The sequence below is a fragment of the Bison bison genome, unplaced genomic scaffold (genome assembly GCF_000754665.1).
Source record: "Bison bison bison isolate TAMUID 2011002044 unplaced genomic scaffold, Bison_UMD1.0 scf7180017864136, whole genome shotgun sequence".
Lineage (NCBI taxonomy): Eukaryota > Metazoa > Chordata > Mammalia > Artiodactyla > Bovidae > Bison > Bison bison.
Genome location: NW_011494708.1, coordinates 91,219 through 104,955, shown reverse-complemented (window position 1 = coordinate 104,955; position 13,737 = coordinate 91,219). Strand labels below are relative to the sequence as shown.

Sequence of the window (13,737 nt, the reverse complement as noted above, 5' to 3'; positions counted from 1 at the left end):
TTGCCTGGAGAATCCCAGGGATGGGGGAGCCTGGTGGGCTGCCGTCTATGGGGTCGCACAGTCGGACACGACTGAAGCCACTTAGCAGCAGCAGCAGGAAGTCTTCTAATCACCCAAACTGTTGAGGCTGTTGGAATTAAAAGTGTCCATCAGAGTAGGGAGAGATAAATGGGCCAGCACAGTAGAATAGCAGCCTTGGAAGCAGACCCACGCAGAGATTTGGTATGAGACAGATGTTACGTGTCTCATCAGCTGGGTCAAGACAGACCATTGTCCAGTTAAGGGAGCTGAGGAAAAGCTATGTGGAAAAAAAGATTAAAGTGGATCTGCACTTCATGCCATGTTAAAAAAGTCAGCTTTGGGTAGATTAAATATCGCAAGTCTAAACGAAAGTGTTAAAATTTATATTAGAAAATATCATAATCCTTGGGATAAGGAGGGATTTCTTAAATATGACTAGAAAAGAAAGAATGTACTTTTGACTAAAAATATCTTTTTCTTTAAAAAATGAAGATTCGTAAGGAAAGTGAAAAGACAAGTTCCACATTAGAAGACACTATTTTCAGTACATATGGGCTTCCCTGGTGGCTCAGATGGTAAAGACTCTGCCTGCAGTGCGGGAGACCTGGGTTCAATCCCTGTGTTGGGAAGATCCCCTAGAGAAGGGAAAGGCTACCCACTCCAGTATTCTGGGCTGGAGAATTCCTTGGACTGTATAGTCCATGGGGTCACAAAGAGTCAGACACGGCTGCGCGACTAAGCATATCACGGCATGAATTCTCAATACATAATTACTGACAGAGCATTAGAATTAAAAAATGTATATATTAAAAACTAATCAGTGAGAATGCCACAAACAGCCCAGTTGGAGAAGTGGTGAGAGTGACAGGCATTTCATAAGAGAAGAGACACAGGACCAGCGTACACGGCATTGGTGGTGACGGAGATGCAAATTCAGGTCGCTACCATATTATGCCTTTTCTGTCAGCAAAAATTAAGCCCGGCAGTGCCAAGTATTGAAGAACACGTGGATCCACATATTTTATACATACTGGGTAGGAATGTAAGTGGATGACTCCAGGAGCTCTACCTTATACAGGTAAACTTTTACACAGTCCCACTACAGGGCTTAGAGTGAGTGCCTGTGAATATTCATAGCAGCAGTCTACACCGTAGCGGAAACCTGGAAGCAACCCAAGTGCCCATCACTGAGAGAGTGAATGAATAAATGGTGATATTATGCAAGAGTCAAAGTTAATGAATTACAACAAGGCGTAGCTGTGTGAGTCAGTCTCAGGAATATAAGTGAAAAAATTAAGTCCCATAAATTACATTCATCCTGATATTTTTCTTTATAAAGACAAACATAACTAAAATGAAACAGCATACTTTTAATGAAAACACATAGGTGCAGTAAAATCTTAAGAAAGAAAGCAAAGGGATGATAAGCACAGGATAAACGGTGATGATTACCTTGGGTGCAGGGGTTCTTAGGTGCTGATACAGGCTTTTGTCAAGATCCTGCCTTTTGTCTTATTGATAGGTTCGTGGACACATAAATAACTATTTAAGAAACTAAATAAAGGCAGGCCATGCTTGTGTGCTCGGCTCAGTCATTAGAATGTGTCATTAACCTAAGGCTGATGATGAATCCAATATTTTCTTCATGTAAAACAGTTTCAAATATGTATGTGTGTGTGTATATAGGAATTGTTGAGAGAATTAAATGACTCCAGAGTACCAGGTATACAGTAAGTGCTCAGTAATGTAAGCTATTATTATGACGGTTATTGGTATAATTATCTCTTAGCTGTGCAGAATATTCCCCTGTATTAGGGCCATTACTATACATCTGAAATCAAACTTGTTTGAAGCCTACAAGAAGTTAGGTAATGGATCCCAAATCAACTTAATAAGTGTACAGAAGATAGTGCTTCTCTTTTCTCAGTGTTTTCTCCCTTCTTCACCTGGGTGACTCCCACTTAACTTTGTAGGTCTCAGTTTACTGTTTTAGAGATGCAGTCCCTCCACCTCTTCCCCTCATTATCCTAGCTGATTAACATTCCATAGTGCCTGCAAAACTTTGTAATTGACTGGCATAATTGACTAGCATTTACCTATTTGTTGTCCCTGGACTCGAAGCTCTACAGGGATGGGGATTGTACTGATTCAATTCACCAGTGTTCATCCAAGGATCAGTATAAGACCTGACACATAGTAGGTGCTCAGCAGATACTGGGTAAATGAACAAAAATGGCCTCTGTGTGCAAATAGTAGAACTCATTCAACCCTGGAGTTGTTTTGAACATAGACTATTAGAGTACTCAACACACAATGGTGGTAATAGTCTCAATTCTGTCTAAAAATACTCATTGATTTCTGGAAGTAGACACATAAATTTATTTCACTAAGGAAATGAACAGAAAGAGGCCATAGTAGAAATGACTGCCTTTCATCATCCTGAATGGTATTTTATACCATTTCTAGAATGAAAAGGATAGGAAAGTACACTGAGTTTTCAGGGCCTCAAGAATGAATGTCTATTAGGTAAAGAATTACCTGAAAAAGTGTGAGGTGGGCAGGCTTCTAGATGTTTTCATATGTTATTTTCTTCTGTTTTTTTTAGTGTTCTTCCTCTGTGAAAGACATAGCATCATTCTTATTATTTCTGACTCAGACATGACTTGCTTCACTTTATGTTTCTAATACTTATTCAGTTAGTAGCCAGCTGTGTCTGCCAGAACAGCCTGTGTGGCTTGTCTCTTAACCTCAGTTCCGTTCAGTTGCTCAGTCATCTCCGACTCTTTGTGACCCATGGACTGCAGCATTCCCGGCTTCCTTGTCCATCATCAACTCCCAGAGCTTGCTCAAGCTCATGTTTGTCATGAACAAACCTAGTGGTGGTGGTTTGTTCATTCAGTTGTGTCTGGCTCTTGTGACCCCATGGACTGTACCTGCCAGTCTCCTCTGTCCATGGGACTTCCCAGGCAAGAAATGCTGGAATGGGTTGCCATTTCCTTCTCCAGGGAATCTTCCCAACCCAGAGATCAAACCTGGGTCTCCTGCATTTCAGGTAGATTCTTTACCTACTTAGACACCTGGACAGCCCCTTAACCTAGTAGGGGCTTCATGTTTCTTTTGCAAAATAATGGGGTGGGCTCGTCTTCCATCTCTAAAACTGAACCCTGAAGTGTGCGTCTTCTACATGCATTTCTTAGGTGCACATGATTGGTGTTGTCTTTGGCATATCTCCCTTTTAGAGCTCATGTATTTTATGAATGGTGTGAACAGGTTCTAATGCAGTTTCTTCCCTGAAGTAATTGGCTGAGGTTATTAAAGGCCCCACCAGCCAGGGACTTCCCACTCTGGTTCTTATGTCATCCTTTCTGGGTGGTGCCATGGGTGCATGCTGTAGCCTTGAACTTTCTTTTGCAAAAGGAGCCAAAGGGAAACTGAGAAGTTGAGTGATAGAGTAGAAGAGGCTGTTGACTCAACAGGGTTTGGAGGAGATCTGGGTTCTGGGTCAGGATGTGCTGCCAGATAACTGTGTGATCGTTAGTTTTTGGTCCTTGGTTTCCTAGCTATGCAGTCAAAGGATTTGGCTACAAATATTTAGGATACCATGTTGCTCTACCACTCCACGATTTCATCTGTTAACTATTGTGCCAGCCGACCTTCTCAGGTGTCTTCTGGTCTGTTATCCAGAGGACTGCTGCACGGGCACATAGGATACACAGGGAGATTCAATCCATGGATGTTAAGAGCTTTCTACTTGCCAGCTACTGCAAGTATGTTATGTTAACTTTCACATTAACCCTAGGAGGTAGTTCTTACTCATATTTTATTAGTACAGAAATTGAGTCTTAGAGAATTGAAATAACTTGCCCCAAGTCTAGGGCCTTTGGGTGGCAGAGCCCTGATTCAAATGACAGTCTCTTTGAGTATTCCTTGCCAATCCCCACCCTTAACACTGCCTTCTTATTATTGAGGACCAGGATGATGTAATAGAAGAGTCTCAGGCTTTGGGTTTGAGTTGCTGCCCCACCACTCTCCATGTGGCCTCTAGAGGATGATTTAACTTCTTTCAGCCTCCATCTCCTTGTCTGTAGCACTAAGCAAATTGTGACACTAAGAGGATAAAATAGAAGCACATAAAAAATTGTCTAATACATTTTGGCATACATAGCAGGCATTCTGGAGAAGGCAATGGCACCCCACTCCAATACTCTTGCCTGGAAAATCCCATGGACGGAGGAGCCTGGTGGGCTGTAGTCCATGAGGTCGCTAAGAGTCAGACACGACTGAGCGACTGCCCTTTCACTTTTCACTTTCAGGCATTGGAGAAGGAAATGGCAACCCATTCCAGTGTTCTTGCCTGGAGAATCCCAGGGACGGGGGAGCCTGGTAGGAGGCTGTCTATGGGGTTATGGGGTTGCACAGAGTCGGACACGACTGAAGTGACTTAGAAGTAGCAGCAGCAGCAGCAAGCATTCAGTAGTGGATGCTCTTAATTTTTATATGTATTCATATCAAACTATGAGTATTAAAGATGATTTTTTTGCACACTTGCTGTGTACGCTGCATTATTATAGGTTTTGTTGGTGGTTAAAAACCCAACTGTTAAAATGTCTCATCTCTGGTATGTGAATGTTTATGGTTAGGTAACATATAAAGTCCAACTCTTCAAGATAATTTTTTGTATCCATTTTGCACCTTTGAAAATTGATATCTTGAGGTAAGGTGACTTTCTTAAGTTCTAATCTGTTGCATTTAATGAATCATTTACATGCCCTATAATAAATTAGATTATTTCCAAACTATTTACAAATTTCCCACATGTATCTGATTTATTTGGGAGAAATTGTGACAGAGAGGTTGTATTTCAAGTATAGCCCAAGTGTCCGATGGATAATAAAATAGGAAGCACATATGTGTGCTCAGTTGTGTCTGACTCTTTGTGACCCCATGGACTGTAGCCCACCAGGCTCCCCTGTCCATGGGACTTTCCAGTCAAGAATGCTGGAGCGGGTTGCCATTCCCTTCTCCAGGAGATCTTCCCAACCTAGGGATCAAACATGCGTCTCTTGCGTCTCCTGCATTGGCAGGTGAATTCTTTACTGCTGAGCCACCTGGGAATCCCAAAATAGGAAGCAACTTTTTCCAAAAGATAGGAATACCATTGCTGCTAGACTAGATCTCAGTGCCTCCTTTATTCTGTCTTATGGAAAGTTTGGTGATTTGCTTATGTGACTATTACCAGGTACCATTAGACCCCTAAAATTCCACTATTGGTAATAATTGTTTAACTGGAAGGCTTTAGTATCTTTTAAGTATGAACACTTCTCTGCAAATTTTGAAATGCCATAGGAAACACTTCAAAATCTAAAGGTTGAGTTTTACCTATTAGATCTAAAACAAGAAAATTCTCCATCTTGCACCTCCTGTGTTGAAAATATTTTTAACTTCTGTTTTGAAGCTTATTTGAAGCCTTGTCTCATTCTTTTGACCTCTACATCGGAGAAAACTGTAGAAACAGAGGATACCATTTTGAGTCAATATCATTGATTGGTTTTGAATGTTTTGGTTTTTATGCACCAAATCCAATTATACTATTTTTATTTACAACATTTGATGTGACTCCAGATAGCTCAGAGGGTTATTTTATGCTTTTTGTTCCACTTGCATCTGTAAGCTTTGCTTTTCTAGTGCAGTGAGTAAAACTAATAGGAACCATGGAGCAAGTTTTCTGCTTAAGAAGAAGATATTGTGAGGACTTTCCTGGTGGTCCAGTGGTTAAGAATCCATGTTTCCATTGCAGGGAACATAGGTTCGATCACTGATTGGGGAACTAAGATCCCTTGTGTTGCAAAACACTACCAAAATACAAATAAATAAAAATTAAACAAATTTTTAAAAGATGAAGATACTCTGACCCTCTGGTTCAGCCAGGCCGGATCACCCTCTTAGCCCTTTCAGTCATTGAGAGGACAGTGACTTCCCTGGACAAGTGACCACCCTAGTGTTTGCCCTGCAAAATAATCTGTGTACTTCCATGTCACCAAGTTTAATGAGGTTCATGTCTCATTAACATGAGCCTTAGACAGCAGTCTAGATTGTTCTGTTACTTACCTAGGATTGATGATGTCAATTTGATTTTCTTGAGATTGGAGAGTCATCCTTTTTGAATTAAAAAAAGTTTTTTTTTTCCTTGGAAATTTTCATTGATAGAAGTTCACGTGTAATCATTGTGTAAGAAGAAAGGATCAAAAGATAGAATTAGATAAGAAAATTGAATTATGTCCTTGCTGCTCCATGCATTTATTTTTCTTAAAATAGATTTTAAACCTCTCTTACCCCATATTTGTCTATCTAGAATTTTATTTCTAACTGCTGTTGCTTCAGACACAGTTCACAAGGTGAACGTGCCCCCCATCATCCCTCTGGGAGGAACTCAGTGTCATCACTTACCTATATTGCAGTTCTCCATCACCTTTCGAGTACTTATTATGTCCCAGATATTGTGCCCTTTCAGTCCCTACAAAAACCCCTAGGGATGCTTATGGATGGATAGTCTTTCTACTATTCACATGAGGAACATTAATTTCAAGAATGTTCACGTTATTTTCTTAAAACCATACTCCTAATAATAATAAAGTTATTGCTGTATTTTTAATCACGTATAATGTACCAGGCAAAGTGCTAAATGCTTTATATAGGGTGTCCTATTTAAATCCTTATGGTACTTTAATATTATCCTCAGTTTACAAATGAGAACAGTGCTTGAGATATTCTGCGAGTTTGCTTAGGTGTCACAAGGGGTAGATTCTGGTTTTAAAACCAGGCAAAATTGTTAATTCCAGAGCTCACTCATTTCAAATAATCACCGATCTGTTATACTGCTTGCTTGCCATCCATTTTGATACATAAAAGCTGTGAATTAGAACTATTCAGGCCTCTGACTCCAAAGTTTATTCTCTGTTGACTGTGACTTTTGCCCTCCAGTTACCCTTGACGTCCCCCTGATAGCTCAGTTGGTAAAGAATCCACCTGCAGTGCAGGAAACCCCAGTTTGATTCCTGGGTCGGGAAGATCCCCTGGAGAAGGGATGGATGGGCTACCCATTCCAGTATTCTTGGGCTTCCCTTGTGGCTCAGCTGGTAAAGAATCAACCTGCAGTGTGGGAGACCTGGGTTCGATCCCTGGGTTGGGAATATCCCCTGGAGAAGGGAAAGGCTACCCCACTCCAGTATTCTGGCCTAGAGAATTCCGTGGACTGTCCATGAGGTTGCAAAGAGTTGGACACGACTGAGTGGCATTCACTTTCACTCTCACTTACCCTTCACCTCTGCATTCCTCTTTAAAATAGACTTTAGGAACTCGACTCTAATTTATAGCATAGCATCTATGAGAAACATGGCTTTGGTTTACTGTTGTCCAGGAGTGAATTCCATGATATGTTTAGTGTCATCTTAGGTATAAGTTGTAGTCTATGGGCCTCCTATATTCAACTATAGATTCAGTCCTCTATTATACGCCTTTTAGAGTGCTTTCTTTGTTCATTAGCGGGCAAAGGAATGGATCGGTAGAATATACCTTCGTACAGTTTCTAGTCAGATATTCAAAATAACTTAGCAGTCTTTTTGAGGAAGCTTACTGGCAATTATTATATTTTGATTATAAAGGGGAATTTTTTTTTTTTTTTCATTTTAGTTCATGTATTCTTCTTTCTAGGTTGGAATAATTCTTCATTATTCCACTCTTGCTACAGTACTGTGGGTGGGAGTGACAGCTCGGAACATCTACAAACAAGTCACTAAAAAAGCTAAAAGATGCCAGGACCCTGATGAGCTGCCACCTCCACCAAGACCAATGCTCAGGTATCTAATATCTTCGTGTACTATCTTCTGTTAAATGTCCACACATATGAAATTTAATGAAGTATGGTCATAACAAAAAATTGCTGAGTGAACTTTGGAACGTGGAAGAATAGACTTGTAAGCAGCCTTGCAGCTGGGAGTTCTTTGTGAAGTTCTGTATCCTCTCTTGTCTTTCTGTCTCATCTAGAAAGTGGGAATGATTGTCTTTCATAGACTTGTTGTGAGGCATAAGTGACTTAATGTGTAAAGCACTTCAGACGGACGGTACTGGCCATGGAATAGACTCTGAAAATATTAGTTTTTATTTCCTTGAGGTCGTTTAGTAGATTTCAGTCTTCTCAAGTATGTATCAGTGTTGTTATTCTCCAAGAAAGAAAAAACAGTTTTGGTGTCGTGCTATTCCTAATATAATTTAAATCAGTTGTCAGTGAATTATTATTCTCAATGAGTAGAAGACCTGTCCTTGAGGTCTTTACAGTCTGTGAGGAGACAGGTGTGAGAAGAACTACTGTAGCTGTGTAAGAGCTGGAGTGGAAGTACATTCTCTGAAAGCACCAAAGAGGAACTGTAATTCTGAGGGGTCAGGAGGAGTGGGGGGCTATTAAGAATTGCTTGACTACCACATAAAGGGCAGAGGTGGCACTTCAGATACAGGATCATATCGCAAGCTGAACAAATTTGAGAAGTGTGGTTTGACTGTGGCCGGAACCTAGGGTTTATGGTGTAAAGTAGCATGATTCAGAGTAAAAGCTGAGTTTCAGGTTTTAGAGGGCCAGATTAAATTGTGGGCTATACATTAGAATGCCCGAAAGTAGGAGACATCTACAAATAATTCTGCTGAGGTCATTAGGAGATCCTCATGAGTACTGCATAGGGTCTTTTGCCCATTTCAAAATTGGGAAAGGAGTATTTCAAGGCTGTGTATTGTCACCCTGCTTATTTAACTTATATGTAGAGTACATCATGAGAAACGCTGGGCTGGATGAAGCACAAGCTGGAATCAAGATTGCCAGGAGAAATATCAATAACCTCAGGTATACAGATGGCACCACCTTTATGGCAGAAAGCGAAGAAGAACTAAAGAGCCTCTTGATGAAGGTGAAAGAGGAGAGTGAAAAAACTGGCTTAAAACTCAACATTCAAAAAACTAGGATCAGGGCATCCAGTCCCATCACTTCATGGCAAATAGATGGTGAAACAATGGAAACAGTGACAGATTTTATTTCTTTGGGCTCCAGAATCACTGCAGATGGTGACTTCAGCCATGAAATTAAAGATGCTTGCTTCTTGGAGGAAAAGCTATGACAAACCTAGACAGCATATTAAAAAGCAGAGATTTTGCCGACAAAGGTCTGTGTAGTCAATGCTATGGTTTTTCCAGTAGTCATGTACAGATGTGAGAGTTAGACCATAAAGAAGGCTGAGTGCTGAAGAGTTAATGCTTTTGAACTGTGGTGTTGGAGAAGACTTTTGAGAATCCCTTCGACTGCAAGGCTATCCAGCCAGTCCATCCTAAAGGAAATCACTTCTGAATATTCTTTGGAAGGACTGATGCTGAAGCTGAAGCTCCCAATACTTTGGCCACGTGATGTGAAGAACGGACTCATTAGAAACAACCCTGAGGCTTGAAAAGGTTGAAGGCAAGTGGTGAAGGGGGTGACAGAGGACGAGATGGTTGGATGGCATCAACGACTGGGTGGACATGAGTTTGAGCGAGCTCTGGGAAATGGTGAAGGACAGGGAAGCCTGGTGTGCTGCAGTCCATGGGGTCACCAAGAGTCAGACATGACTGTGTGACTGAACAACAGATGAGGACTGCCACCGGCACAGTGGCATGGAGGTTAGAGAGGACACATGTTCAGGAACTTGAGGCAGTTTCTCTAGGAGTGATGACTAGCTGCATTTGGGAGCTCTGTATGGGGATTTGAAGGTGGCTGCAGGTTGTCTGCTCCAGTTGGCTAGGGTCCTTCTGCAGATGGTGCATCCATCAACTGAGAAAGTCACAGAGGAAAAGTGGGTGGGGGGACCCAGGGAGGGTAAGCACAGGGGAAGTGGGCTCACCCATACTTTCTCATGGAAATTCTACATTTGGGGAGTCTAGTGCTCAGCAGAGAGGACACACTCTGTGTCCCCTTGACAGGACAGGAGATGTGTTAACATGTGTTCATTGAAGCACTGATAAGGAATGAGCTCTCCCAGGGAAAAGTCAGCTAACAATGATCCCTGGGCCATATCAGTGTTGAGTAGATGGGCCATAGCAGATAAAGGGAAGAACTGAAAGAGAACATTGAAGATTGAGGGGAGAGTGGTTCAGTGAGCGGCAAGGGACAGAAGGAGTGCTTGGCCACAGCCAGATTCTAGGATGCGATTTAACACCCCTGTCACTGGTGTTAAAGGACCTGAGGGTGATGGTGTTTGGCCAGTAGACAGGGATCCATCCTCATGCAGCTGTTTGTTTCTGTTGGGTTTCCTTTCTGTTCGGTGATTAAAAACACAAAGGGTTTAGTAAAAGGCAGCCTGAGCGCCAAAGCCTATGTAGTCCTCTGTGGCTGGTAGGTACACGCTTTGCTTTAGACGGTCAGGTTCACCCTGTAGGCTGCCGTCCTTTCCCTGAGTTCTGGAGCTTAAGGAAACTCAGCATCTGGGCTACATGGATGATGGGCAGGGACTTTTCCTGAGTCTGCTGGCCCCAGAGAGGGCAGTTTCAGTAGCATGGTAGCTTGGAAGCAGTGTCACCTCGCAATAAATGTGAGGCACATGTTGGTGCTGTTGTTTCCAGGTGTTTGTCACCAAAGGGAGCAAGAAAGGTGGTAGTTGAAGGAAAGTTTTAGGATGGAGAAAACGTGAACATACACATAGGCTGGAAGGAAGAAGCAGTGGAGAAGTAGATTTAAAGCTTTAAAGTAAGAATTAGTTGGTAGCAGGCAGTCCTGGAGTGGAGGTGAGGAAGGAGTGGCAGAGAGTACTGTGGAACTCGAGACAAATTTGGGTGAACTGGTGCTTCTTTGTCAGGTCAGAAGCAGCTATGAATTGGTTCAACAGGAAGAAGGGCAGGGTCACAAATGCTGGCCTTCCTCTAATCTGTGGAATAAAAGACATAGTTATAGTTTTATGGGAGTAATTAGCTGTCTTTTTCAGCAGTAATATCATATTGAAGATTTTTAGTACCCATAAGCATGACTAAGAAAAAAATATATGGGAAAATGCGTTGTGAACATTGCCTTTATCAAGCCAATTCAGCATGTTGACTGTGACTCTGGACTTGGCAAATGCAGAGTTAAGACTGGCGTACCCAGGGGTAGCTCACCAGGCCAGGAAGTTCCCTAGGATCTTTTCAGAGCACTCAAAGAAGCTGCTCCTCTCTGCCCCAAAAGTTGTTCTTCAGAGGACCAGCTAGCACTCCGTCTCCCTCAGTTCCTCCCAGCAGGTCTGTGGGCAGTTGGTGAGGAAGGGCCCAAGTGCTGTGGGCAGCTGGGATCCAGGTACCTTCCTTACCTCCATTTCAGCTGACTGAGGATAAGCATACATAGCAGCAGGACATTAGATCTAGCAGGTCCTGCTAAGCATTAATATACAGGTCTAGCCTGGCATTAATGAATAAACGATGTTGTTACATTTTTAGTGTGAACAGTGGCACAGTGGGATCTTCAAGTCCATTTTGCAGTGGACTAACTTTCTGCTCCACTGGCTGAATCTAAAAGAAACAAGTATAAGCCAGAGCCCTACCTGCAGGAACTGGGTGTTACTTCGCCTGCCCACAGGGTGGCAGAAGCTGATCAGCTTTCCTTCAACTCAAACTTGGTAGATCTTCCGCTTTTTTAAACTAAAGAAATCAAGAATAAATAAAAACTTAAAAAAAAATGTTACTGTTAACAAAGGAGCCTGCAAATGTTAACCTCTCCTGAATTATTGAAATAGTGACTAATCTTTAAGGAATAACTTCTGCAGAAATGAGATCCTACAATGTGTACACCTAAAGCAATTAGATTGATGAGCTGTTGTTTCCATCGTTGCCCCTACTAGGTTCTACCTGATCGGTGGTGGTATACCCGTCATAGTTTGTGGCATCACTGCAGCCGCAAACATCAAAAATTACGGCAGTCGGCCAAATGCACCCTAGTGAGTATTCAGTGTTCTCTTTGTACCTGAGTTGGTTCCTTGAACTGTTTCCCAGGAACTAAAGCTTACTGCAACTTTTTAAACACTTTCTTGACATATGGAGCATTTGAGCTGGTTCTCCGTTTTCTTTCCTAGTTGCTGGATGGCGTGGGAACCCTCCTTGGGAGCCTTCTACGGGCCCGCCAGCTTCATCACTTTCGTAAACTGTATGTACTTTCTCAGCATATTTATTCAGTTGAAAAGACACCCTGAGCGCAAATACGAGCTGAAGGAGCCCACCGAGGAGCAGCAGCGGCTGGCAGCCAATGAAAACGGAGAAGTCAATCATCAGGACTCCATGTCCCTGTCCCTGATTTCCACATCGGCCCTGGGAAACGAACACACCTTCCATGCTCAGCTTCTGGGGGCCAGCCTTACCTTGCTCTTGTATGTCGGCCTGTGGATGTTTGGGGCCTTGGCTGTTTCTTTGTATTACCCTTTGGACTTGGTTTTTAGCTTCTTTTTTGGAGCCACGTGTTTGAGCCTCAGTGCATTCATCGTGGTTCACCATTGTGTCAACAGGGAGGATGTCCGGCTCGCATGGATCATGACTTGCTGCCCAGGACGGAGCACCTATTCAGTTCAGGTCAACGTGCAGCCCCCCAGCTCCAGCGGGCCGAGCGGGGAGGCTCCCAAGTGCACCAACAGCAGTGCAGAATCTTCATGCACAAACAAGAGTGCTTCGAGCTTCAAAAACTCCTCCCAGGGCTGCAAATTAACCAATTTGCAGGCTGCCGCGGCCCAGTGCCACACCAATTCCCTACCTTTGAATGCCACGCCTCAGCTCGACAATAGTCTGACAGAACATTCAATGGACAATGATATTAAAATGCATGTGGCGCCTTTAGAAGTTCCATTTCGAACAAATATGCACCCAAGCCGCCATCATAAAAACAGAAGTAAAGGGCACCGGGCCAGCAGACTCACGGTCCTCAGAGAATATGCCTACGACGTCCCCACGAGCGTGGAAGGCAGTGTGCAGAATGGCCTGCCGAAAAGTCGGCTGGGCAGTAATGAAGGACACTCTCGGAGTCGGAGGGCGTACTTAGCCTACAGAGAGAGACAGTACAACCCCCCCCAACAAGATAGCAGTGATGCCTGTAGTACGCTTCCCAAAAGCAGCAGGAATTTTGAAAAGCCTGTTTCAACTAGTAGTAAAAAAGATGCAGTAAGGAAGCCAACTGTAGTTGAACTCGAAAGTCAGCAGAAGTCTTATGGCCTGAACTTGGCCATTCAGAACGGACCAATCAAAAGCAGTGGGCAGGAGGGACCCTTGCTGGGTACGGATAGCACTGGCAATGTGAGGACTGGGTTATGGAAACACGAAACTACTGTGTAGACTTGGTGGGCTTCCTGGGCAAGAAATCCATATAAACTGTGATAGTCACATTCCTTTAAGCTATGAACATGTAAAAGCAGACTGTTTACAGCCACCTTAGGGATTCAAAAGAATTTTGAATAAACTTTTAAGTTTTGGATTTTGTGTATTTTATATCCCCCAAGTGTTGCATTTTTATAAATTTTGGAAAAAGCCTCTAAAACAGTGTTTCACATGTCAAAGCACCAGCAAGACATTTTGGGAATCTGAAATGTAATTTTCTTGAAATCTGTACTATCTACTTAACATTTCAGGCTTGTATTTAATACAATAAATAGGTGTTTGTCATTGTGTCAATCTTACATTTTTACATTTTACAGTCCC

At 42.6% G+C, this 13,737-nt stretch overlaps 1 protein-coding gene across 1 annotated transcript in view; it reads left to right on the top strand.

Annotated features, from left to right (window-relative positions):
- GPR125 (G protein-coupled receptor 125) overlaps positions 1–13,513 on the top strand; it is a 117,566-nt gene extending 104,053 nt beyond the window's left edge. Inside the window, exons 18-20 of the mRNA XM_010839938.1 lie at positions 7,732–7,877; positions 11,901–11,996; positions 12,132–13,513. Coding sequence (XP_010838240.1) covers positions 7,732–7,877; positions 11,901–11,996; positions 12,132–13,374 — 1,485 coding nt within the window. The 3' untranslated portion in view covers positions 13,375–13,513. The remainder of the gene's footprint in view (positions 1–7,731; positions 7,878–11,900; positions 11,997–12,131) is intronic.
- The last annotated feature ends 224 nt before the right edge of the window (positions 13,514–13,737 follow it).